Genomic DNA, 25,607 nt, shown 5'->3' on the forward strand with positions numbered 1-25,607 from the left:
TCTCCGGTAATCTCCGTGATGTCAACAATGGCGCATGCGCATTTCAATTCAATAAAATTGATGGCGACAGTGTAGATCGCTTACCATAATTTTTCTGTTCGATAAAACTTCCTTTTTCTCCCAAAATCAGTGGTCACTTGAAAATTAAAGCCTCCCTCTCCCAAATATAGTATTTCAGCATATAAAATGTCTGAAGAAAGGGAGCGTGAACAAGACCGGTTGGCCGATAGTTGGCTGAAAAGTTGGGAGGATCAGTGCGTTTCTGAGTTCGAGAATCAACCCAACATGGAGGACAGAGCCCAGCTGGATCGAGAAGAATCTTCACAAAAACTGTGGCTTCTATTTCAGAATTCAGCTAGTTCTGTTGCTCAGCTGTACAAAGGTAGCTTGAGTGGCATGCATAGTTTTCTTCAATGCCATTTGAAACTCTTTCAGCCCTTCCAAAACCCTTTCTTTTCGGCAGTACTCGGGCCGGGTCGTCGATCGTCGTGACCAGCCACTGTCACTGAGCCAGTGAGAGTGAGCCACCAAGCAAGCCTGCAAGGGTTCCCAGTTTGGCCTACTGAATTCATCATTGTCTGACCCGTAATGTTATGTTTGAAACCCACTGATATTCTCGCCAACTTTGTTATTGCTAACTTTTACTTACCAATAGGCAATACCAGTAACCAGGTAACCAGGTAACCAACTAGTGAGTGCAGTATGAGTATGTGTAAGTATGCAGATTTGGGAGTTGAATTGAATGCCTTAAAAAAAGTTTCTTGTCCATTTCAGATCGCCACAACCAGTTTGATGAGGGCATTTCATTGTGGGTCCCATTCCAAAATGCCGCAGGCAGTGTGACCCATTTATATAGAGGTAAGCCCGCTGGAAATAGACTGGTAGTGGCAGGCAGTGTAAATGCGTCTGTTTGACAAACAAAGATATTTTGCTTCCCCAATCTATTGTAAGATTTCAGTACGAAGAGCAAAAAGTAATGAGGCAGTGCCATGGTTTGGTGAGAATACATTTCTTTACAAAAACAGGGTGCAATTCATGAATTTCTAAGATTAATGTTCACTGAAAAAAATTACCACTCCAGTCTTCTGTGCTCACTAAACTCAGTTGCCAAAATGCAACCATTTGACCTAATACTTACTAGTGATACAGTATTAAATATCTTGTGTACATGTATACGTAGTGTCGAGAAGGAAAGAGGAAGTTGTGCAGGTTAGGTCAAAAATAAAAACCTGAAATATTTTGTGTGTCATTACAGATAGCACAGACTGCATGAGGAGAGCTTTTGAGATTGGAATTCAGTGTGGACACCAGAGGAGAACTAAAGACTTACTCCAATGGGCTAAAAAACGTAGACGTCATATCAGAAGGGAGGATCTAATTGCCTATCTTTGTGGTAAAAATCCGCCTCGCCACAGGCCAAGTGCTACATTATCGAAACCACCTTCTAGGACTAATCTTGACAGGTCATCTCCCATGCGCCCACCTTCGGGACATCTACATGTAGAGCAAGGAGAAGAACCAGATCTACAACCGTTCAGAGAGGCGTTAGCTTTACAAGGTACGTTTCATCAAATTTGCTCACTAGTGCCAAAACAAGGTCAAACTTCTCATTTTTTGTTGTGAGCAAAATATTGCAAAATGTTACAGAAGTTTAAAATAATGATGTGGGAGAAATCAATTGAATGTTCAGTGACCCTTGAAGCCTTTCGATTGTTCTTATCTCATCCAAAGTTTTTTGTATCAAAGCCAATTTACAAATGGTTGGTAACTCTATTTTCTATTTGCACCAGAAAAATGGTGCGGAAAATGACATAGCCATTGTAGCATAAGTGAGAAATTGGGCCCAAATGGCATGAATTGACAACCCATTTCAACCTTGTCTATGAGAGCCTGGGACTTTTTTGTGTACATTTACCTTGATGATCGTGAAGCTGTTGCTGTATTAATTAATATGAGTCCTAAGTAATTTGTTATCTCTTTGTTTTCATTCAGGTCTGAATGGAGCCATGTCAAATATTAGTGTTAGAACAGGCAGTCATGGCAATGTACAAGACTTAGTACGTAATGAACGAGACAGCGACTTGGACTGTTTTATAATGAATGAATTCTCACGTAATTGTGAACGCAAAAGACCGTCGTCTCCCACTGATGTGATAATGGACTCGCCAACGAGGAAGAGAAGTCGACTGTTTTGATGGAACTCTTCCACGAGATCTTGCTTTCTGTGTCTGGATTTAAATCAGTGTTAAGGCTTTTTACACATTCAAGGACATTGTATAAAATGTTACGCCTGAACTTGCAAGAAATATATGTTTTGTAACAACGTGTACCATATTAAAGTCGATGGGCCACTTACATTGTATCATTATAAGGAATGACACGGCCCTTTTTTTTAAAACTCTGCTCACAGCAACACGTAACACATGATACTTTCCTTCGTATTTTTTTCAATTCTTGATGTGACATGAAATACAGCAGAATGACGTCGGGCAAAAAAGGTCTTCAAAATACGTCCATGATTCTTCAAGGCTTACATTTTTTGTTCCACAAGTGCATTTTATTTTTTTTGTGACCTGTAGTGAGCAGTTCATCGTTAGTGCAAAAGATATGTTCTGTGATAACAGTCTTATTTCATGTACATTTGTAACAGTACTAGGTAATGGCTAAAATACATATAATCAATATGTGTGACCATTCATGTATTTACAGATCACCATTATAAGAAAAATAAATAAAATTAACTACATTGTAGATTTGCAAACGGCTGTAAGTTTGTTGAATCACAAATGTACATGTACAGGTATGTCATACATCATCATAGTGTACATGTAAACAGCTGTATTTCAAATACCCTTGATTTTAATGGTGTTGGGATGTTAACCTGTCTAGGTTTCAAATGGGTCAGGTTGGCATGATTAAACTTCTGGTTAACTGGGGAAATCACTGGCTGTTCTGGAGATTCACTGTTTTGATATAATTAAGCCGGTTAAAGGGTGCCTGACCAAGTCCTAAATTTTATCTGTAATAGGCAGCACCCTCCACTGGTCACAGTAATTCATGGGGTTAAAGTATGGTCAGTTCCAGAAAATGAGTTCCTGACATTGCAGAGTGAAGGTCAATTTGAATGCCATACTTTCAACGAGAGCAGAATAAGAATGCTTCAGCAGGTTGTTCATTGAGTTGAGTTTGGCCAATACTGTTATGATTCCTTTAGTTAGTATTGTCTTTCATTTTGATTACTCAAACCAGCCAAACGGGTGTGTGTACTTGTGAAATAGAGTACCTGTAGTTAAAATGGTGACTCTGGAATTATAAAATTTATGGCATTCTGTCGCTTGGATGGACAATCGCCACACTATGAATTAGGGTTTTAAGAAGGGTTAACTGTACAAAGATGATGTTGTACATAACACTCTTTCGTCTTGTCCTATCTGTAATGACGTGTGCTATCTTTTATTATTTACTTGTTTAGTTGTACACTCGGGAATGTCCAAGGAGAGTTGGGGGGGGGGGGCATACCATGTTATTAAATGCTGTAGGTTAAGTACCTTCAGTCAGAGATTTTGTTCATATGTAGAATTCCAGTCAACATTAGAAGAAAAAAAGTACCGAATGTCGGCAGTCGTGTAAGGGAACTTGATTTGGGATCTAGCCCTTCCATGTAATAAATACAGAGAACAACTATGCCAAGGACTAGCCATCCCCCAGTTTACCTTGCAGTTACAGAGTTCCTGTATGTAGGGCAGTTCTGGGATGCATCGGAAAATGTTCTCATACATTATTCTACCAACTGTTTGCGTACACTAGTGGATCACATACATGTATGTCTTGTGCCATCTGCACCTCGTGCTGGCTTGGCAGTAACCATCTTTATTTATGGCATGGGGCTCACTGTTTAATTTCACTGCTTTTGTTAACCATCTCTCTACCTCTAAAAGATATGAGCAAGTAAAGTTTGATAACTGCAAGCAAGGGAAAGCTGGCAATACTAAAAGTTAGCGACTTGCTCATTTTCAGTTAGCAGTAGACCAAATTTGCAATTGCTGCCAAAATCGAATAATAAAACGCATTGGGTTCGAGATGATCTTTATTATTTAGGGGATATTTATTCATCTGTGTTCATAAAACCTTGAACAAGTTCCTTTTTCGGTATTTTTTTGAAAGTCTGCAGAAAAACCTGTGAAAATAATCGTAATTCTAAGTAAGACAGCTAGAAAGAATCCCTGGCTGTCTTCAAGTTTCAACATTACATTGTGTTTTACTAGTAATTGATAAGTGCTCTTCAACCTAGTCTAGTCAACTTGGGGCTGGCTGTGCTGGAAAGTCGGGTGAAAACATACATTGTATTGCTGTGTTAAGTTCAGGAAAAACTTGAATAAATGGAAAAGAAAAATTCATTAAAGACAGTTTCATTTTTAGCTTAAAAAATAAACATTGCTACATTTGGATCCCCTTTCAAAAACTAGATTTTCCTTGTTTCCTTAAAGAAAAATACTGTCATTATGAATTTGTAGTCCTTTTTGCTTTCTTGTGGAGATGATTGTGATGTCTGTTGTATGACAATGAATTCAGTGTGATCTTTGAGGTGGTCATGTATGCACAAACCTGTCCTTCTGGCCTGTACATAGATCAGTTTTGCATACATAAGGATAAAATATTCAAATTCAATCCTTCGTATTGTATACTTGTACATGTACATGTACTTCATGGAAGCAGAGAAGTGGAGTTTTGCCGTAGCCTCCCTGATTTTTCGCTCTGCTTGCATGTGTAGAGGCATGTGCAGAAACATTCTGTCAATTATACATGTAGAACTCATTAGTGCCCAACCAGCAGCAAATTGGGCTATGTGGTTACAGTGGGATGCCAAGAGTCCGAGGCCCAGGGGCAAATTTTTAGTGCCTGCAGACAAATTATTGAAGCGCCACGCAAACAAGTGAGTTTTGTCATTGCGACCTACGGTCATGATCTCGTGCAACAAAAATGTTTTTTTTGCAGTGGTCATCCCAGGTGTCGGCGACTAGAATTGGTGATTTGCAACTTGTAATCAACATCAAACCAATTGATTGACAGTTTTTCTCAAAGACGACATATCTTCTTAATTTTATTGCAAGTTGCGTCGACAAGAAGTGCTGGCTTGCCAAGGGCTTGAGTTACAGACAGTGTAGGAGAATGGTGCATTTTGGCTGTACGTGTGATAACTCGGCGGGTGAATATATGGGGGGGGGGGGCATCATTCAGTGCTCCCGCTGATATTCTCTATATATCCATGTACAGTATTTGATGATAATGTAGCCTCAATTGGTGAAATAAACAAATTCTTAATGAAGTAAACAGGTCGTTGCAATTTCTTCTCTTTTGACAGATTCCTCCCGAGTCGCAGCATGGCAAAACCAGGACAGTCACACTTTTCTTTGGTCACTTTTGAACTTTAGCTGCTTAGTTGCTACTCCTTCCTAAATGTGCTCTACATATAACCAACTCCCTTTGTTGTGAAAACAAGAACAATTAACAAATGATTGTAAAAATATACTGTTATAAGATTTTGTATCAAAATGTCTGATGATAAGTACAAAATTGCAATATTAGTGGAGAGTTTTCACAAATAATCATTTATGATGTGTTACATGCATGAAAAAGTGGACTGGACGGTGAAACCTCTCTAATTAGTCCCAAGAGTTTCCTTGTATGTATAGTATGACATGAATGTCTTAATCTATGCTTGTAATAAGCCACAGGCAAAGCTATCGCTTTAGCTGCTATTTTACAAGTCTACCATACAAATACAATATCACAGAAACAGAATTTTTGATTTGGGACCGTGCTGAATTTTTCTTTTATTTACAATTGGTTTGTTCTGTAATGAAATCTACTTGTACAAAAAACTAAAATCTAAAATATCTGAACACATTTTGGAGTACCATACGAGTAATGGTACGCAAGTTAATGCATACCCAACATGAACTGAAATCATACAGCAGATACAGATATAATTAAACTTTTATAAAACAAAAGTCTTGATAATTCCGTGTGTCATGCAGGTAAAACCTTTATTGCTCTTCCACCATAAATCAATGCACTGTCTCCGACTCTTCATATGAGGGTGGAGGCTCCACTGGTATGTCACTGAAGGAGAAAGTGTATTGGGTCAGAAGACCTGAATTTCATATTCTGGGCAGGGCGCAGTCCTCTGTCAAAGTTGTTTAATTTATTGGCGAAATCTTCAAAAGAGACATAAAACTGAGATTCCTTGTACCTTGTTCTATGCAAGGAAAGGCTAGACCCTGACTTAATGAGGGACACAAGTCACTTTTGATGGAATCCTTCCTGGCCAATGCCTGGGGCCAGTGGCAAGAACCTCTGGTTAGCCTTGAAATCTTACCTAAAAGCTTCATTGACATATGCAGAAGATTCAGTCGTGGCATCCATCTCTGGTGAAGGCGTGTACATGGGTGGACCGACTTGTGAGATGTCAGTACTCTGATTTTCTCCAGATGGTGTGTACATGGGTGGGCCCTCTTCTTGTGAAATGTCTGTGCTCTGCATCTCGACACAGTATGCAGGTGGGAAATTAGGCATGCTTGCTGGCTGAGACATTGTCCATGGATATCTCAGCTGAAATCAAGAAAGATACAAGTTTCAGGTTTTTAGAAGTTCGTACCTTTTTACGTCGATAAGTGGACCTGAAGAAAGTGAGTTAACTTACTAAAATGATGAACTTGCACATGGAGATCAGTTTAATCTAATAAGTAATTAATGTGGAAAGGAAAACAGTTCCTAGCACTATTGCCATTGTATCCTTGATGATGGTGATGTAAATGTAAAGGCTCAAATACTACTGATATACCTACCTGATCGGGAGGTAATTCGAGTACATTTCCGGGTGCATTGTTTGCTCCAGGCTTAATCAAACCCCTCATAACTAGCACCTTGAAGGTAATTCCTAAGATGACAAGGAAAGTTCCAAGTGCCAGCAGAATTGGTCCAAGCATGTAAAACTGTCTGGAAAATGAGAAAAAACTTCATCAAGAGGTATCATATCTACTTGGCTTAGGTTGTGTTTGGACTTGTAATTCCTTTTTAAAAGATGGTTTGAAGACAATCTAACAAAATTCGTACCAAGTCAGAAAATGCTTGCGAAGACCATCACCTCTCAAGAATCTGCCACGTTCTTAGCAGATCTGTTTTAACGAAAATGTCTATATGTCCTCCCTCAGCATAGATTTCAAAGATATACAGATATTTTTTATATTACAATTTTGTCACAACAAGATCAACAAGACGTATCATAATTTGTGAAACACCTACTCGCTGTCTGCCTCGCCACCAGCGTACCCAATGCCAGTAATAATCCCACCAGGCAATGCCATCAAACCACCCAAGACCATGATCTGGGCTGAACAGCGACCAACATCTCCTCCAATGATGGGTCTAGTGCCAAGAATGGTCGATCTAGAAGACATCATAATTCCTCTTTCTCCACGATGACAACCTGAAGTAACATGGACACCTTTCAATTGCAGACAAATATTGCTGGCTTCCGAAAATGTGTTGTAAGCTACATCATTCCCTGGCCTTTCACTCGGCACCTATGACCGACCTTATTTAAGGTGTCCGAGGAGTGGATCATTTATACGACTGACCCTGGAATTCGATGATGTTACAAAAAGTCGGTGAAGAAGAGGTCTCACCGGGCGTCACGATGGCTTTTTCGGAGCAAAACCTGGACATGCCCAGACTGACCGAACTGGTTTTTAATGTTGGATAAAAATTTAATTACACCAATTTTTCTCAAACGCGCACTATCTGCTGTCAGCCCGCCATACCAATCACTCTATCTTGACAAGCACGTTTGTCAAGTCTTGCCACTCGGATACTCCGAAGTCCCACCCTTTTGTCTTCATCCTCTCTAACAAATTCCACTTTCAAGTCTTTCCATTGGTTTTTTTGAGTTACTTGATAAGCTGAGTTGACAGAAATTAAGTCCTTGAGACTGCAGTCCTTTCGAGCAACAGGCGAGGTTTACTGAACCGGCCAAAAATTATCATCATTTGATCACAACTTCCCAAGATCACAACCATGTAAATATTTTTTTTGTGTACGAACTAGGCCCTACAAATGCTACAATGTATTTATATGAACGACCCGACTCAACAGGCACAACCTTGTACCATTAAAAGTTTAGGAATAAGAAAGGAGAACTTTGTAAACACACGGTAAGTAGGCCATTAAAGCCAACAACGCCAATACACGAAAAATATCCTGGGTCAATGATATCAAGACACAAGTTCAACGGCGAAGTATATAGGCTTATTTGAAGAACATTCTAAATTGTACTCACCAAGCTCAGATAGCACTGTGTTCATATACCCATAGGCACCCGTAAAGTTTAAAAGTCTGAATTTTCAGATTTCCTCACATGTTTTGCTTTTTGCTTCATTCACGACAAAAGGCTCCTTCTTACAAACCTCTCTACAAAACCGACTTATGAAATGTTTGGCGTGTGCTGCCATCTCTCCTGTCCATCGAAACGCTTTGAATTGTTACTGTCGCTTGATAACCAACCCGGGGAAACCAGAGGCGAACATTGTAAGCGCCCCTAAGTCCCTTTAGAACCTTGGCATGAGTCCCTGTCTTCTGATTGTGACTTTGTCCTCATCTCATCCTACTACTATTTCGGAATGTATAACGGCACGGATGTGATGGCGCTGATGGATGTTTGTCCGCCTATCAATGCGATGCTCTCTTCTGACAAAATTTCCCGTCTTGGTGGACAACAACTGGATGAGACGTGGAAAACGGGAGCATTTCGGAGAAGAGAGCAGTAGGCGAACAAAAAGTTACATATTCCGTAGTCACTGCATACAACAATTTAGGATGAATGGAAATGATTACAATGAAACACACGCACTAATAACAGAAATTGCAGCGTATGTGATGCCGATGAACACTCCAGCCCTCGCAGTCCAAGTACACCAAACAAAAATATGACAAAGAAGTGGCGCAAAAATGTATTCAAACGACAATGAAGACAAACTTGGGCAGATTTGAGTTGATTTTATTAATCCCTACCACGCGGCGTCTATGTTATGAAATTATCTTGATTTTGTGAAAACTCATTTGTCTCATCTGATTATTCAAGCTATTGGGCCAGCTTTTTCTTCCTTTTCTTTGGTTTCATCTTCGATTCCATGAGAAGCTGTGCTTTCAACTTGATGTCATCTCTGGTCGGGACTTCCTCTGAATCGTTATGCTCGTACTCAAACTGGGAATGAACAGATGTCGTGCTCGTCTTAAACTGAACCCGGATGTTCTCATCGCCGAGCTGCTGCTCAAGAATTTCATGAAGATCAGGGAAATCGTTGATCTTCTTGGCGTTGTTGTCACCTAGGGATGCAAGCAGACGATCAAACTTCTCACAGATGAGCCCGGTGTCCATTTCTACGTCCCCAGTCAGACGATCGTGCGTCGGCGGAGGGAGTTTGATGTCGACGAGTTTCTCAAAAATGGTCTTCAAACCTGTTGTCATCCCGATCAAAAGCTTTCCCTGTTCTTTCATGGTCTCTTGCGTTTTATCTCTAGTCTCTTTTCTGGATTCGCAATCGTCTGCTATGGCTCCTAACCTGTCTTGACCTTGGGACAAACGCTTATGTAAACTGTATCTGAGTTCTACGAGTGCCTTTTGCATATCTTCCTTCTCGCGGCGAAGTTTGGTTGTGAGGTGTTGACATCTTGCCGACTGGAGGAGCAGACGATGTTGGACGTCATTCTGATTATGAAACCTCTCCACGAAATCCGCAAGCCTGGTCAGGCCAGTTCGGTGCTTAATCTCTGAAAACAAAGAATCGTACTTCAGCAATTGGAGCTGGTTTTCGGACTTGAGCTTTGCATGAAGAATAGCCTTCCTCTCTGCTTGCCCATCTTCAAGATGCGGTTGAGACTTGGTGGTTTTCTTTTCGGCCGGTTTCCCCAGCTCCTGTCGACGTCTTTCGACATCTTTCTTCACATTTGTCAATGTAGAATCTCGTTTTCTCTTGGCGCTATGGACATCTTTTTCGATCCTGAAGTGAAAGTACACAGTTTTAACCTCCGTTAATTTAAAAAAAGATTCTAGCAATTAATTGGCAAGCCGTACATAAGCTACGATTTGTTGGAGGTTGTCCAATCAACCGCACCCTGTATATCAGGAGCACTCTTACTGGGTCACTCTAACTTACCTTGATAACTCTGTTCTCCCGAGGTCCCTATTCCGCTCAGCTTCCTTGTTCATTCTCTTCAGGTTCGCCAGCTCCTGATGCACCTCGATCACCGCGGCTTCCATGGTATCCAACCGGGCCGGGAAATACATGCTCTCCTCCTTCAGCTTCTTGATTACCTGCTTATACTGGTCCCCAATATTGTTAGCCGTCTCGACCTTCATACGGGCCTTGTCCAATGAGTTCTCCAGCCCCCTCAGGCGTTGCGCTAACGACAAGTGTTCGATGGGTTTCTCAAGAATCTTCCTCTCTTTCGTCAGCTGCGAACGCATATCTTTGAGCTTCTGTTCCCGGGTTCTCCGACAGTGGCGAAGGTCGTTCAAGATCTTTGCCCTTTCGCAGGCCTTCTGGTCCATTTCAGCAACAGCTTTTTTTGCAGAGAGACGCTTCATCGAGAGTTGCTCCACACGTTTGTTAACGAAAGCATTCTTGATGACAATCGCTTCCGCGTTGATGCTTTCCGCCAAGTCTACGCGTTTTTTCTTTACTTCATGTCGAAGCTGTATGATGGTGCCTTCGTTGACATGGCGTTCTTGCTCCGTCCAGGCGTAGAGGACCTTTCTCTCACATTCCTCAAGGTGGAGTTTGCCTTTCATTTCCTCAAGCTTGTCCTGCATGGTCCTGCCAAGCCTTTCCTCTACCAATGTACTCTTGTTTTGCATTTCTTAGATTCTATATTGCCCTGAAATTGAAGTTGTGAATTAGCAAATAGAACAACGAAATGAGATGACGGTTATTGATGGTTATGATGGCCATTAAGCGGTCAGTAGACAATCCGCATAGTCACAACATCTCAACATAGTTTCCCCAACAGCTTCTTTATGACTGAGCGCAGGCTGACGGAAAGCTGCTTCTTTTCTTCTTGAATGCTCAGCGGATTCATTGAAGAAGAAGGTGCGTCTCTCAAACGTCGCAAGCTCCGGCCAACTGGCCACTTTGCAAACGAGAGGATAAAGTCGTATTCCATTGCCCCGTCCTCAGCAAAAACCTAGAAAAGAGAAGTAAGTGGCTCCAAATACTGTAGACCAAGACAAAATACCAAAGGCGACGGCGTGCTTCCAAGCGGGTCTATAGGCTTACAACTTCGCTGCAAAACATCAACCAGAACATAAACTTTTGTAATAATCATTCGAACTTACACTTTTTGACGCACATGAGGTTCTTTTCGACGAATTCTTCCTTGCAATTTGCCAACGGAAAGACGGTATACGTCATTGACAAACTTGGTGAAAATGTTACGTCAAACACCAAGTTACGGTAACCAAGTTGGCGTCAGCGTCATGACGCCATCATAATGACGTCATCAATGATAATGACGTCATCGCACCGCGACTGATGCATCGTGTGACAAAAATGTGACAGTTACGAGGTAATGAGTGTCTTTGTTCGTCTACAGCAGCGAAGATGAAATTCAAATCAACAAAGGCTCAACAAGGTTACCGGATGGTTACTTTATTTTTAACTATGACTACAAAGTTATATGACCATGCGATAATGTTACAGTATCAGTCAGGGATCATCGGAATGCACAAGGTCAGAGTCAAGGGTAACCTCTTTTTGCCTTTCTGCTCGGAAATGTTCGGTTGTTTGAAGCTTTTATCAATGGCTTTGATCAAGCGTTGTGCATAGTGTTGCAATCTAGTGACTCGACCTACGACACCGACGAAATAGTCATACAATTTGATTTGGCACTATCATCAGATTTGAAAGAGGACGTGACGCTGTACTCACTGGAGTACATTCTTATTATACGCTTGTTCATAGAGAATCCTGCCCCAATCAACACACCCTGCGTGGTGTTAAACACAATGAAAACGTACCACAAGGCTGGTGAACCAACAAAAGAGGCAAGAAACCCAAACATCCAGGTCAGACCCATCACCGATGATAACTTGACGTACAGCCAGATACGTTGGTGGTTCTCTTTCTCCGCTTTAGATAACTTCGCAACCTGCGTTACTCGAAATATGTTGTAGACGGTGTAAGAAAACATGAAAGTGTTCCCAAGGATTACGAGGCCTACTGGTAGGGCGAAAGCAAACAAGAGAGCATAAGGGTTAGAGATCCAACATACATCAGTATTGCCGTACCCGACTCGAAACCCACCTAAGGTGGTGAATTCGATGACAGCGCAAGCCATGACGATTAGACAAGGAGTGCCCCAGCTGTAAAGGATGCCAAAGAGAAGTGACTTTCTCTTCTTACTGTGGTTCTTCAAACCATTGGAGCTAAAGGTCTTCATAGTATTCCAAGAAATGGCGTTCATCCAGAGAAACGATGCCAGCCATAGATAATGCTCGACCATAGCAATTGCCTTGCAGACTCCCTGGTCAGTTGTCCTATTGAGACCCGTCAGGAAGAGCAGTTGCGCCAAAAACAGCGCTACGCAAAGATGCATTAACATTTTGCCTGGGAGGGTCCTCAGTGGTGACAGAAGGGTGTATGTTAGAAAAGTATACGCCAGGCCTGCTAAAGAAAGAGAACTACCAATCAGAGTTGCAATGCCTTGGATACGATCATCAGTCATAAACCCTTGAAATAGAGACCACTTCTCAATGAGTGCGTCGCGACAGATGAAGACGTAGTCTTCGACGATTTCAAACTGATTCGGTTGAAGGTAGAACGATTGCCCAATGATAGGGGTGTCATCTTTCCACTCGTAACTCTCCTTTGGGTAAAGAACTTTCGGGCATGATAGACTTGAGGCATTTGCACACAGGAATGATGTCAGATTCAGCGTAGCATCATCACCGGATATTTTCCAAAAAGGTTCCTTGGAAATATTGGCCAGAATACCCCTATTCCGTCTCTCGCGAGAACCAAGGGCAACGTGGTGCTTCTCAGTACACTCCATGAAGGCCAATGCTGGATTTGAACGAGCCTCATACGCGACGACTCCAGCGTCTTTTCCACAAAAGAAAAAAGTGTTGAGGTTAAAAACAAGAAAATCCAAATCAGAAGGACCGAATAACAGCGATTTACGAGAGAAGAACTCGACCAAGAATTGTGTTTCATTACCTGTATCGAGAAATGTGCTCTCCTTTGACCCTAATGGACTATTTTCACTGCTACCAATACCAATGCTTTGCATTAATTGTCTCTCTAAAGCTGTTGTTTCTGTTGGCAACTGGGAATCGTTTGAGAAGTTCAATGTCAGATAGACTAACTTCCGGCAGTCTCCATTGTTGAAAATATATCCTTCGCTGCAGACGACTGGTTGACACTCGCCCAAGTCGACGTCGAACAGATCCCACTCGGTACAGACTGTTGCAGTGAGCTGTGAAGTATCCAAGAGGACCTTCAAGGATGTTCCTGAACCATGCCCTGCTGAGAGTTTTGCTTTAAAAACTGGTTGACTACATGATACATTCGTGGCGTTGTTTAAGCCATTGCAAAGAAAACAATTGACATCTTTGTATTGAATCCCAAGTCTCTTTCCGTATTTCAAAGGTACATTATAAATCCCACAACTCTTCAGTGAGCTTATTGGAATAGCATTCATCAAATGATCAGATTCGTTCATAGAACATTCCTGTATCGGCGTTGGCCGATAAAGGAAACATGGCCGGACTGCAATAGAGTAGGATTTGAAAATTGGTAAAGTTTCATCCGGTTCGTCATAAAAGTAAAATTTGCAATTAGTTGTGTTGCAGTTTCTCTTGAGCGTCCAGGGTTCTACATCTTTCCATTTCTCGTGACATATGGCACAGTTGATATTCTTAAAAGAAACAATACCATCAGTAAGGGGGACGCCCTTCCAGCCTCGAGGAGAAAAAAGACACCTTTTGGCGATTTCGTCATCGCGAAAACCTTTCGGACATTTTGAAATCAGCTGAAATTTGATATAGCCACGCGATGTAATAATATCTTCGCACCTCATGTAAGGCAGAAATCGTGTCACATGTTCTAGGACACCAGGAGTTTCCTGAGTCACGTTGCGGCATATTTCAAAACCGTGACAACAATCCTTAAACTTGGTACATATTTCGTCACAATGACAATGCTTTTCCTCCACTGCGCTGTATGAATGACATGAATCTTCTGTGCAGGAGGCGTTGCATTTGAGAGTTTCGATTATGTCTGGCTCGAGATAGCTGTTAGGGTCTCCGGCGCCGACGTTCGAATTTCCATCAGTCGTTTGGCCTGTAATGATAAACAACACAAAGGATTAGATCAAATCGGTGTTCTCAAGCATTCAGACACATTGAAAAGAGGCCAGCCTAAAGAAATGATGTTGGCGAAAGGTAGCAGTCATATTCCTTGGCCTACTTCAAATGAATTGGCAACTGTAGGCTAGTGTTGAGATCTTTTAAATCGGCATCATCCTTTCTTTTGCAGCAGCGAAAGGTATCGACTGGAGTGATGGACTCTTGCAACGCTAAAGACCTATTCTACTCGAACAGCGAACGCGGAGCGCAGCTCGAATCTCACATGCGTTGTCTAAATTTAGGAACAAACGTTTTGCTTGGCGATTGTAGAATTGACCACAAAGCCTGAGAGGGTGCAAAACCGCGACGGAAAACTGCTGGAGTGGAATCTGCGGTACCCTATGACTCGTAGGATACTGCCGCTGTTGTGGTACTCAGAAGTTACCCAAGGCATGCAAGAAGGATTGTCACGACCAGAAGAGTTGAAGGTAAGGTAAAAGCACGGATTCATCCGTCGGATACATCCGTGGTAAAAGCATACTTCTGAATAAAGTAAATTATCACTTACCTTTCGAATTGCTACAATTCTCCGTCAGAAGAAGGAACATCAGAATGAAAGATTTCAACATCGCCCACATTTTCCAGTCTCCAGCGGTATTCCTGGGCAGTGTTCTTTGATGCCAGGGGTCTTCTCGTGTTGAAATCAGCACTGACTGAGTTACCGTGTTTCTGTTCACCACAAAGTCTAATCAAGTTCCATTGTTGATCGGAGGCAGGTCAGCAAGTTCTCTGCCATAAGGTCACACAATAAGGTCATGTTAAACCTCAAATCCACGAAATAAATATGTATTACGTGACTCAAAAAAGGCGTTTAGCCGCTGAGCCCAATGCCTCCATAACATGAGCATCATCAACGATCCCTGACCTGACTGTGCATTCAAAGGAATAGTTACCCTCATTTAAACCCAACGTCGTTCTAATCAAATACGTCCTGGTCAAGTTCGACCGCACCCACTTCTTCGAGCCCATATTCCAATCAAAAAATCCGATTCTGGATTAGTAATGCTATCTCGGCAGTAATTATCTTGTGATGGGTTCTCCTTGGTCTTTACCCCCCAGTCTTTACCAATGTTGCTAGTGATGGTTGTGTCCATCTTCAAATTACTTTACCTTGATCATTCATCATAACAAGCAGTATATTGTGCGCTTGTGCAGAATTTCAGCGATTTCTTCGTGGTGATTTCGGGAATAGGCACGACATTTCCAGGAAATCCTATACCTCAAACCTTAACATTCCCTCGGGGAATGGGCTGCTGATTCGCCAGGGTGACTGTTGTTGGACTTAATCCCTTTATCTGATGTGAAAACCTTCTGTATCATGATGAAAGATTCGGGGAGCCTGAGGTTACCCTTTCCTTGTTGCGGTCCAGGTAACAATACCTTAAAACCATAAAGGCCGATGCAGCCATTTCGTTAGTAATGAACAGAGTATTGGCTTTATTTTCCTTTGACTATGGTTATCAGACAGATAAATCAATTACTCTGAACGATAACGTTTACTGATTAATCAGTTAAAAGCCTTCGTATTTCACTTTCTGGAGACGCAGCCACGACAGAACGTGTTCAAGTGCCGTTTTCCACTTGCCACCTATAGTCCAAAGGATGTCATTAGGGCCCCGCTACTTCACCGAACTTATCAATTGGTAAAAAGAAATTCTCGATACGACGCGACTTGGTCAGTCACCTCTGTGTATGGATGGCTTACTGACAAGAAGACACAACCTTCAATAACATTTTTATTGGTGATTGAACCGAGTCGGAAATACGTCGTAACATGATACACATCATTCGATCACAGTCATCTCTTTCATGTTCAGTAGTCGGAAAGGGGTGTACGATTCATATCAAATTACATGTAGTACAAGAATATGGCTTTTGAAGGTCTTTCAAATTGGTAATTAATAACCTGCCTTGAACACCGTCACCATGGTAATGTTTTGCTACCTAAACCCGCATATCAGCGTTTCAAAGTCAAATGCAACCATGGTTCGACATGGAATATTTTTCTACATAAAATTGGTCTTTAAAAGTTGTTCACAACAGTGATTGTGGAAAAATGCTTAGAGAATTAATTAAAAATACATTCTGAACCTTCACCCATCATCGTCCTTCTGTGCTTTCCCCCGATGGTCCGTGCTAAAGTTTAGGACAAATTCAGTGTTTCACCTCTTTAAATCAAACTTGCATAGGTTAAAGTGATCATAAGAACGACTTTCCCTTTTAATATACTTCTTTGAAAATTAATTATCTGGCGTGAAGAGTGATCTGTAGGCCCTAAATGGTTACATCTCAACAGTGCTGGTTTAAATATATGTTGCCTTCATATCATTTGTTCTTGATAGAAATTATCTTGGCGTGCCTGCGTTTCATGAAAGTTCTCTTTCAATGTCTCTTCTTCTTCTGAATCTCTTCATCTTCGTCCTCGTCACTTTCATCCTCCTTCAATGTCATCTGGCTCTCCGACCTCTTCTCCTTCTCCGTGATCCCGAACATCCCCTTGAAGCGCTTCACCATGAAGCTCACCAACTCGTAATCGTTCGACTGAAGCGTCGTGTTCTCTTTGACCGCCGCGAACGAGTCATTGATGATGGTAAGGAAGATTGCCATCAGGACGAAGTAGACGATCCCTACGTAGAGGAAGAAGAAGATCGGGCCGAGTATGGGGCTGGCGGACTTGAGCTCCTCGAAGTCAAAGTCGCCAAGCGCGAAGGCAAACAACGCCTCGACAGCGCCGATGAAGTTGTCATACTTGGAGAGCGTGCGCCCAAAGAGAAGGTAGGCGAATTGGCAGAATGCGAGGAAATAGATGAAGAAAGCTATGATGAAGACTTTCAGATCTTTCCCGGCTTGTGATATGGTGCTTCCAAGCATTCCGATTCGGCGGTTGAATTTGAGTATCTTAATGAACTTGATGGTCGCGATGAAGACAAGGCTGGACTGCAGGCTGCCGTAGAGTTCATCCCACAGGGCGATCGCTTGGAAGTTGACGAAGTCAGCTGAAATAATTCGAAATGGATTAACATCAAATGAGTTATCGTCGCGATAAATGTCGTATTCTCATTATGCAGCGAAGAGACATAACTTGGAGTATTATGGCTTCAACTTACATGAGCCACTCTCCTTCAATGCATCCATCGCCACACTACCGAGGATCTTTTTCATGATGTACATAGCAACGCAGGTGACCGCCCCTGTCAAGGTAGCAAACTCCATCAGATTCCAGAAATCTTTGAAGTACTTCAGCCTCTGTTTTCTAATGTGGTTGCTCTCCCGGAAGAAGTAATAGATAACGAAAATGGCGAAGATGATCTCAGCGATCAGGACTACGATACCGAAACCACCCACGTAACTATAGAGCCGGAATATCTGAAAGTATTTGGGAAACAAAGTGGTTATTTTAACGACTTTTAAAATTGTGGACGTCCCGTTCACAAACCATTTCATCTAATCAAATCGACCCAAGACCTACATGTATATTTGTCCTCGGAGGGCATATCTTCAGCGAATTTTTATTACCTTGTATTCTGTCGTAGGTTGAATACCACCAGCAGACATAAATTCCGCAACCATGATGACCGAGGCAAACAAATTGACATTGCCATTGTAGAGGGTGAACTCAATGAAGACAGCTCTTGTCCTCGCATCCACCCAGTTCTCGTCGTGCAGTTCCTGGATTATCTTCTGTGTTTGTCCTGTGGTACGTCCAAGGTTGCGGGTGTAGCCTCCCCCTTTATACACACTGATCTGAAACAAAATGGACAAAAAATGATTATCAATTCAATAACAAAGGCCAAGTTGTTATGAACCGGTTCAAGAAACCGCAGTTGGCCTAGGACCAACACTTGAAGCAATTTGATACATGCAGCCTTACCTGGCCCACAAAAGGCGCATTCTTCAACTTTAAACCACTCTTGTAGACCCAAGGTGAGTTTTGTTTCTTCAGTTCGGTGATGTTCTCTTCTGGAGGTTTGACCCAGCCGGGGTAATAGGGTTTCGTGTCATCATCAGCCCAGTTGTAACTGTCTCGGCAGTGGTGGATGAAAGGGGCCATCTCGTCTTCCACGTTGCACGTATCTTAAAAGATTAAAATGTGCCAGATTGAGGAGGTTTCTTATGAGCAAACGATGATTCTAGTAGGAGAGGAAAAAGAAGAAAATGAAAATGAAAATTTTAATCAATAATATCTGATAACTCGACAAGATTGCTCGTAGATTTCTTACCATCTTTAATTCTCATCTGCCTCAACCTGGCTGCACCCACTCTGATCGTCTGGTAGTTGCCGTCATTGATACACAACCTCTCCCGCCAGTCAGTGATCTTGCCATTGTACCAGATGGGCGCGTACAGGCCACTGATGAATGTGGTGTTTAGATATTGGAAGAGACTATCATGTGTCTTTGGCTGTAGAGAAATAAACGCAGCAAGATCGGTCAACAGTAACCGCTATTGTACCAGATGAGCGCGCACTAGCCAACTGATGAAGATAACGATTGGAAGAGATTCTCATGTCTCGTCTGCAAATGAATTAAAAGGGAACGTTTTGGCGTGTGCGCTTGCACACCAGTCCTTTGCCTTTCGAATAAAATATAAACACCAGTATAAAGTTTTGCAATCTCCAAAACTGTGAAAAGACTTACTATGAACTTTTTCATGAAGAGATTTTTCACGGTGCTGCCCAGCTTATAGCTGTGAGTACTCCTAGTCTGGTAGGACAGGAAGAAGATGATGATGATGAAGACAAAGTAGGCCATCATCTCTTTTATGATCGATTCCATTGCAATCTCCTTTAATCTAAGTTCTCTAGCTTCTCGGAGAGACGCCTGGTCGGGTGGTCGGAGGTTGTGTACAGCATTACGGCGCTGCAGAATGATCTCTGAAATAGAAGAATAAACTTCCCTGTACCTCCAAAAGTGACATCTCATTTCGCCAGCAATCTTACAATCTACGATCGAGTGGGTTCGAGTCAGAAGAGGCTCCGCCGATCAATTTATAGCACGTTGCGACTTTTTTGAAGGATCAACGCTGTGCCTATGTTACGTGGGACGTGTGATGTAAGCGAATGGACCGTACCAGAGACTTTATCAATAGAACTGTTAACATCATTTTGATATTCTTCAACCATTTCGAGGGTGCCATCATAACATAGTGTCAAACACCAGCTTCATGTGTATGTCTTTTTGAAGGTGATCTTTGAGCGTTTAGGTGAGATACTGTCATTGATATGTGAAGTTATGTTCGTATTGATCGTGCGCCTTACTGTCTAAATCCACCACACTCTTCCTCGTGGCTTCTTCATCTGGTCCAGGGAGATTGTTCATCTCTTCTACCCCTGGTTCATCATCATCAAGCTCAGGCTTCCTCAAGATGAACGAGATGAAAGCAGCTAGTAACAACACCTACAAAAAGAAAAATGGAAAGATATGCCCAGAACATGATCGCCAGAAGCTTGTCAAGAACCATAATCGAAACCATGAGCTGAACAGATTCGGAAATGTCTCCATGGTAATGCTGATGGTTGGGTCCACGTTTCTTACAATATTGGGAATTGCATTGGATCGGAATAACGGAAAACATACTAGCCGGATCTATACACGGAAAACGAATTTTCCGGCAAGTTCGGCATCGATGTACTTTTTTCAACTTGAAGGACTATATAAGAATTCTTTTTTCCGGGTTGAATCTACTCAACCTTTTTACCAATTATAAATCGAAAAAAACAAAGATACATGTACGTGCCAAACTAGTTATTGTCTGGGTAACTTCAGAAATACAATTGACCATAATGATATTTACCTTGATTGGTTGGACGACGATGACCGATTGGAAGAACGACATCACGAAGGTTGACAGCCATTCCTCTGACTTTTGCTTGCCCCATTCCATGCTGTACAGGATGGTGAAAAATGCCGAGCCAATTACACTCAGGAAGCATACTGAAAATATCAGTGAAGTGTTTTAACGGTTTTATACAGTAATATAATTCTGCATCATCGGTTCTGTCATCCGCAGTGAGTCAATCACTGAAGGTGTTCTTTTAAGGACACACGTAGGATGGCAAGGGTAAATATGGCTTACGAAAGTGGATGAATAGGTTTTGTTTTCAAAGAGTCCAGTCTCCACCGAGAGGTCAACCTGTTTAGGCTATGTGTCTAGGAAGAGTATTCTCTTACCAATCCATGCAACGTAAAGGAACCAGGGCGGGAACAGGAAAGGCTGCTTCTTTTTCTTTTTGGTCAAAGCCTCTGAATCAGACGAATACTTCGACTGCTGATCCTCCGTGTTTTTCCAGAACAAAATCTTCCTCAGACTATCTTTAAACTTCTCAGACTTGGCCTTTTCGGCGTTCGTCCATAGTGCAGACCCGGGGTTAATGGCTTTCCATTGCTGTCTCTTGGACTTGGTCGTAAAGGACTGATTCTTCTGCGAAACGTTGTTCTTCTTTTGTTTGCATTTGCGGAATATGACCACCATGAGCAGATTCACCGGGAATACGATCAAAGTGCTGACCGTACTGATATACAGCTGAGCCATTGAGAAGCTGAATGGACCAAGCGTCACCGAGGATGTCCTCTCGACTCTTTCCTCGCCTTTGAAGAACATGCAGTTGGTGATCATGGTTAGGAACAGTAAGGAAAGGCAGCAGGAGACGCGCTGGCATCTCGTGAAGTTGCTCCTGGTGGGCCGTGAGACCACTGAGAACCAGAGGTGCTCGTTTGTCAGCTTCTTCCTGACGGAGCTGGAGAAGAGATGGCTGAAGCTTGCCATGTCCGAGAAGCCCGCTACTGGGATGATCCGCTCAACCATGCCGTCGTCTTCTTCTACTGCAAGCCAACGGTCGTTCAAGAAGAAGTATCTAGAAGAGTAAATACTTTTTATGATAATTTTAAAGTTTAAACTCAGTTAATTTTAATTTCCTAGTGCCGTAAAAATACGAACCGTTAAACAATGTGTGATCGGGTGTAAAATGACTTGACTTACTTGTCGCCAGTCTGCAGGTCAGTTACCTGGATCTGGTTCAGATACCAGCTCCTGGTTTTGCCCTTGCCTTGGTTATCGTGCCAGATTCGCAGGAATGTCAATGGGCCCAGGCAGTTCTCCACGCTCAGGATGAAGTTCATGACGGAACCACGCAAGAAACCCTATAGGACATTGGAAAATAATGTTAAAATGAAAATAATGGTAGAATTGTTCTTGAAGCTTCCAGTAAGCTTGGCGTGACAAGCGGACACCTTCTATTACGAGAAAGCCAACAAAAGTCATGATAAGTTCCGAAATTAAACCATCACGGCCTTAAGTATTTAAGTGTATGCAACAACGATGAACATGTTACCATCGTGTCCCTCTTTTCCATACAAATCCCCCTCTACGTACTCATTTCGCAGCTTATCTGTGCATTAGGGTAAAATATACGCTCACTGCCGGGAAGCAGTGCATAGGAGACCAGTACCTTCCGTTGCCCGTCCGACAGTTCCCTGACTCCCGTGTCCGACTCGTCCCCGGACAAAATGAGGCTGACCCTTGATTTGGTCCCCGCTCCCTTCCTGACTCCTGTGTGAACGGCCAACTGGTAGTGGTATGTGTCAGAGGGAAGGTTGTCTTCTAAGGGATGGGCGCCCCACTAGAAAAGAAATGCAAAAATACGTTGATATCCCAGAAGGTGCTCTACGTTTCCACTGAAACCCCTTTTATTAAATATGATGGTCATCTTCCTGTCACCTGCCGATAACGTATGATATAATAGTAAACCACAAGAGCAGGTTTTAGAAAGAAAAAGAACAAACGAGTGCCTATTGCCAGGAAGCACACAAGGCTGTAGTTCGAAGGGGTTCCGGAGACAAAGGACCACAAGTCATAGATATTTGGGTCAATTTAGAATCCTACCTTAATTACATCCTTTTTATCCTTCCTCCTCGCCCAAATGAGCACCAACACATAGAGACACAAGATGGTTACCACTGTAGCGAACACCGCTGCGTTCTCGTGAAGCGATTTAAATTTACTGAAGACGCTGCCAAAGTCGATGGTGTTTGGTGGAACAACGAAGTCTCCTCCGAATGACGTCAGATGGTTGCAGCAGCACACCGTGTGCTTCCATGTGGTTTCATCTAGCAACTGTCAATAAAGGAATCACTGATTATCACTGTAATCTTTCTTTCTAAGCTCGATTTTTGTCCAACAATATCAGCTGCGTACGAGAAAATCTAGTTTGGAATTCAAAGCTTTATCTTACCTTGCATCCTTCGACTGACCATGATATCGTTTCTGTGTCCCAGTATCTGCAGTCTGAGATATAGGATTGTATCGTGTAGGTGTGGTTGCTCGCACTGTCATCCACAGAAAACACAGAGGCTGAAAAATAAGTCAAGACATAAACTGTTGGCCTGTCATTTTTCGCTGGTGTTATATTCTAGCGATTTTCACTTGTCAAGTTGCGGTAGTCAACTTACTGGTTAAATTTACGCTGTATCTATACGTTCCATTCCTGTTGGTGATATTCGCAGGTGGTGAGAAGGTGTAACGCATTTGCTCGTTGACGAAGAAAGGGTCCACGTCCTTGCTCTGGTCTTTCATCTCTGTCGCCAGTTGAGTCTCTTTGAGACTCTTTGGTAAGACCTCGCAATACAGGGCATTGGTGTCATTCGGGTAATCCTCGTAGACGATGCACAGCCTGAAGAAGTCCTGGGGGTTGGACGGTCTGAACACCACCCTGATGGTCTTGTTGGGACCGGTCAGGTTCACGTTGTGGTTGATGGTCTTCGGTGCTGTGATGGAGGTCATCAGGGCGAACATACTGACGTTTGGTTCTTGTTGGTTTGCTGTAATAGAAGGAAAGACCTGTTCTTACGACCACCTGTAGTTCTGTTTTAAGGATTGCTTAAGTAAGAAGTATACTACCCCTCCTCCTTTAAAAAGTGTATTTCGGAAAGTGAGATGATCATCCATATATTGTTTCGGTAGACCGACCAGAGCAAGTCTAAAGATACTATCATCTAATACGATAATATATATGTAGTTTATATTGCATCATATAAATTTAAGGCCATTAGTTTCTGCATCTGTCCGCCACATTCCAATTTGGTAGGGTAAATTCTCTAGGAGACTTGATTCTCCGCGGTCCGACTGTTTCTCTTGCACTTACTTGGGACGACCAGAAGAGGTGAGTCTTCTTCCGACAAGTTTTTCATTATCAGCTCGGACCCGCTACTTCGGAAGTCAACCGAAAGCACACCAGTTTTTGCGCCAGCATTTTGAGAGTCGAAATACGGATTTTTCTTTGCCACAGTTTTCTGAAAGAGAATACGATGTTTGCCTCAACTATTAAACTTCCTAGGCCCCAAAGTGAGTTGGCGGCATGACATTGCAAAATATGTACAGTACTGTTTTGCGTACGGTGTCCTTTGGATCAAACGACCATTTTTTTCCGGAAACAGTCCTCGTGCTTGATCAGAAATAACTGCCACCGAGTCGCGTTTTTAGCTTTTCAAAGTACCTTAATTAAAAAAGTGTGGGCTCTTGCAATTCGGGCAATTAGCATTGCTTCTCAAATGCATTTTTTTTCCGGATAGGAAATGCATCTACAGGCTTGATTAGAAGCTTACCTGGATTTGAACATCTTCTTTTCCTTTTGGAACCTTGAAATCTCCGACCCCTGGACTGCCGGGTTTACCGAACACGGCTTTCAGGCTGTCACTCTCCAATTCCACGGGGTCCTTGGGATCTCTCGCTCCGAACACGTCACCAACTCCTTTCAGGGCATTTTGGCAATCCATCGCAACCTTGTTGTTCTTAAAAAAAGATGTGCTTGATAAGTTCATACCCTTCTCATCTCGCGATCGTAATGCCCTTGCTAATCGGTGTGTTATTAGGACGATATTCAATTTGCGAGAAAGAAGACTAGATTTCAAAACACGCATTTTACCTAGAAGATTCAAATTCACCTTTTACCAAATACATGTACATGTATAGGAAAGACCTTACCATTTCTCTCAACGCCGTCATGTCCTTGTCAATCACCGCCTTCCTTGCCGCCAGAACCTCCTTCAAGTCATCCGGGTGCATCTGCGGGCATTCCGCCTTCTCCGCCTCTTCAAGCAAGGCGTATTCCTCATCAGTACACATACAGTTTGAGGGTCTCACAGCCGGGACCTCGGGTATGTTTGACAGAGATCGCTTCTTCCTTTTCCGTCGCTGCTGTTTAGCTCTCAACTCGGCCCAATCATCCGACGGGTCTTTCTTCGGAATAATGCTCCCAGCAGTTTTCAGCATGTCTGGAAAAAAGGTGCACTTGTGTTGATAATTTAACGGATATTAGGAGAAGTTATTTGCTGATTGTTGTTGTTTTCTTATACCAGTTTCGCTCCATCCCGGGGTTGCATTAAACCAGCAGTTAGGCTATTGTCATTCACGAAAGACAAGAAGGAAATGTCACCAGTGTTTTGAAAAATATTTTTTTTATTCCGAATGCATTGTTTAATACGACAGGGACTGATGGGCTGATGCATTTATTACTTACTCAGACTAATCTTATAGACCTCATCATCGGAAACGTCTGCACTCTTCAACATGTCGCCATTCTTGGCAGCCGTAATAAGTGTGTCGCCACATTTCCCCTTTAAATAGAGAAACGTGTATCAACATGTTAAAAGTACACTCCGGACGCAGTGAACCGGCCTCGTTCCTCACCATAAGGAGACCAAAATAGGATGACGCGATGGGCTGCCCAGGGAGTCTAGTTAAAAGAGGTAAGGCAAGGTACAGTACAGTTATAGCTTCTGGACTTTTATAATGTGTACTGTCAGCTTTTTTCAACGCTACAGGGGCTTCACTGGTACAACTTAAAACTATCCTACGATCATCACCGAGAAGAGAAGCCAAAGCTCCAAGTTGTTCGCTTACTACAACTTCTTGTTCCTGTTACTTGAGAATATGCCGTAATGGTGGACTTGGGCCGTATAATAACTATATCTTACCTTAGCGTTATGATCAATTTCATCCTCTTTCTGCGTGACAGTAGTCAAGGCGCCAGTCAACATGTCCAACTGGCCCGGCGATTTCGTCTGATCCGCACCCTCGCTTATTGCGTTGACAAGAGTACTTCGAATCTGATATTAAAGGGAAGTGAGAACAAAAACGAGAGCTGTTCTTG

The 25,607-nt window shown here is 42.5% G+C and overlaps 5 protein-coding genes across 6 annotated transcripts; 1 reads left to right on the forward strand and 4 right to left on the reverse strand.

Annotated features, from left to right (window-relative positions):
* The first annotated feature begins 43 nt into the window (after nucleotides 1–43).
* Nucleotides 44–5,331, forward strand: LOC135489822 (HUWE1-associated protein modifying stress responses-like). The gene is made up of 4 exons (XM_064775379.1): nucleotides 44–382; nucleotides 775–858; nucleotides 1,256–1,558; nucleotides 1,993–5,331. Exons 1-4 carry the CDS (start codon nucleotides 187–189, stop codon nucleotides 2,193–2,195), a joined length of 786 nt encoding a protein of 261 aa, XP_064631449.1. The 5' UTR covers nucleotides 44–186; the 3' UTR covers nucleotides 2,196–5,331.
* Nucleotides 4,394–8,463, reverse strand: LOC135489829 (uncharacterized). The gene is made up of 5 exons (XM_064775391.1): nucleotides 8,339–8,463; nucleotides 7,306–7,489; nucleotides 6,849–6,999; nucleotides 6,380–6,612; nucleotides 4,394–6,123 (listed from the first exon to the last, which is right to left on the reverse strand). The coding sequence occupies exons 1-5, from the start codon at nucleotides 8,361–8,363 to the stop codon at nucleotides 6,069–6,071; spliced, it is 648 nt and encodes a 215-aa protein (XP_064631461.1). The 5' UTR covers nucleotides 8,364–8,463; the 3' UTR covers nucleotides 4,394–6,068.
* A 657-nt stretch (nucleotides 8,464–9,120) lies between these two features.
* On the reverse strand, nucleotides 9,121–10,915 carry LOC135489811 (outer dynein arm-docking complex subunit 3-like). The gene is made up of 2 exons (XM_064775370.1): nucleotides 10,215–10,915; nucleotides 9,121–10,058 (listed from the first exon to the last, which is right to left on the reverse strand). The coding sequence occupies exons 1-2, from the start codon at nucleotides 10,913–10,915 to the stop codon at nucleotides 9,140–9,142; spliced, it is 1,620 nt and encodes a 539-aa protein (XP_064631440.1). The 3' UTR covers nucleotides 9,121–9,139.
* A 975-nt stretch (nucleotides 10,916–11,890) lies between these two features.
* LOC135489799 (uncharacterized) lies at nucleotides 11,891–16,141 on the reverse strand. 2 transcript variants are annotated; one of them, XM_064775360.1, is made up of 3 exons: nucleotides 14,970–16,141; nucleotides 13,272–14,396; nucleotides 11,891–13,157 (listed from the first exon to the last, which is right to left on the reverse strand). In XM_064775360.1, exons 1-3 carry the CDS (start codon nucleotides 15,037–15,039, stop codon nucleotides 11,905–11,907), a joined length of 2,448 nt encoding a protein of 815 aa, XP_064631430.1. In that variant the 5' UTR covers nucleotides 15,040–16,141; the 3' UTR covers nucleotides 11,891–11,904. The 2 variants fall into 2 exon arrangements, with proteins under 2 accessions (XP_064631430.1, XP_064631423.1); XM_064775353.1 differs by having other exon boundaries at nucleotides 11,891–14,396.
* A 76-nt stretch (nucleotides 16,142–16,217) lies between these two features.
* Nucleotides 16,218–23,732, reverse strand: LOC135493526 (polycystin-1-like protein 2). Its single transcript, XM_064780948.1, has 15 exons — nucleotides 23,601–23,732; nucleotides 22,909–23,277; nucleotides 22,692–22,810; nucleotides 22,343–22,573; nucleotides 21,909–22,079; nucleotides 21,440–21,600; nucleotides 20,632–21,314; nucleotides 20,255–20,394; nucleotides 19,719–19,857; nucleotides 19,099–19,334; nucleotides 18,682–18,862; nucleotides 18,333–18,535; nucleotides 17,978–18,205; nucleotides 17,569–17,827; nucleotides 16,218–17,457 (listed from the first exon to the last, which is right to left on the reverse strand). Exons 1-15 carry the CDS (start codon nucleotides 23,644–23,646, stop codon nucleotides 16,844–16,846), a joined length of 3,780 nt encoding a protein of 1,259 aa, XP_064637018.1. The 5' UTR covers nucleotides 23,647–23,732; the 3' UTR covers nucleotides 16,218–16,843.
* Nucleotides 23,733–25,607: the final 1,875 nt, after the last annotated feature.

Source organism: Lineus longissimus, chromosome 1 (genome assembly GCF_910592395.1).
Source record: "Lineus longissimus chromosome 1, tnLinLong1.2, whole genome shotgun sequence".
NCBI classification, from domain to species: domain Eukaryota; kingdom Metazoa; phylum Nemertea; class Pilidiophora; order Heteronemertea; family Lineidae; genus Lineus; species Lineus longissimus.

Coding starts and splice junctions, on each gene's coding strand:
- LOC135489829 (XM_064775391.1), bottom strand. CDS start 8,363: ATGAACACAGTGCTATCTGAGCTTG. Junction 7,000..7,305: donor GGTGGCGAGGCAGACAGCGA/GTAGGTGTTTCA, acceptor CTCATTTTCCAG/ACAGTTTTACATGCTTGGAC. Junction 6,124..6,379: donor TATGTCAATGAAGCTTTTAG/GTAAGATTTCAA, acceptor TTTCTCCTTCAG/TGACATACCAGTGGAGCCTC.
- LOC135493526 (XM_064780948.1), bottom strand. CDS start 23,646: ATGAAAAACTTGTCGGAAGAAGACTCACCTCTTCTGGTCGTCCCAA. Junction 22,080..22,342: donor ATAAAAAGGATGTAATTAAG/GTAGGATTCTAA, acceptor TTTCTTTTCTAG/TGGGGCGCCCATCCCTTAGA. Junction 17,458..17,568: donor ATTGAAGGAGAGTGGCTCAT/GTAAGTTGAAGC, acceptor GAATTATTTCAG/CTGACTTCGTCAACTTCCAA.
- LOC135489822 (XM_064775379.1), top strand. CDS start 187: ATGTCTGAAGAAAGGGAGCGTGAACAAGACCGGTTGGCCGATAGTTGG. Junction 859..1,255: donor TGTGACCCATTTATATAGAG/GTAAGCCCGCTG, acceptor GTGTCATTACAG/ATAGCACAGACTGCATGAGG. Junction 1,559..1,992: donor AGAGGCGTTAGCTTTACAAG/GTACGTTTCATC, acceptor GTTTTCATTCAG/GTCTGAATGGAGCCATGTCA.
- LOC135489811 (XM_064775370.1), bottom strand. CDS start 10,915: ATGCAAAACAAGAGTACATTGGTAGAGGAAAGGCTTGGCAGGACCATG. Junction 10,059..10,214: donor GGGAGAACAGAGTTATCAAG/GTAAGTTAGAGT, acceptor CTTTCACTTCAG/GATCGAAAAAGATGTCCATA.
- LOC135489799 (XM_064775353.1), bottom strand. CDS start 15,039: ATGTGGGCGATGTTGAAATCTTTCATTCTGATGTTCCTTCTTCTGACG. Junction 14,397..14,969: donor GAATTGTAGCAATTCGAAAG/GTAAGTGATAAT, acceptor TTATCATTACAG/GCCAAACGACTGATGGAAAT.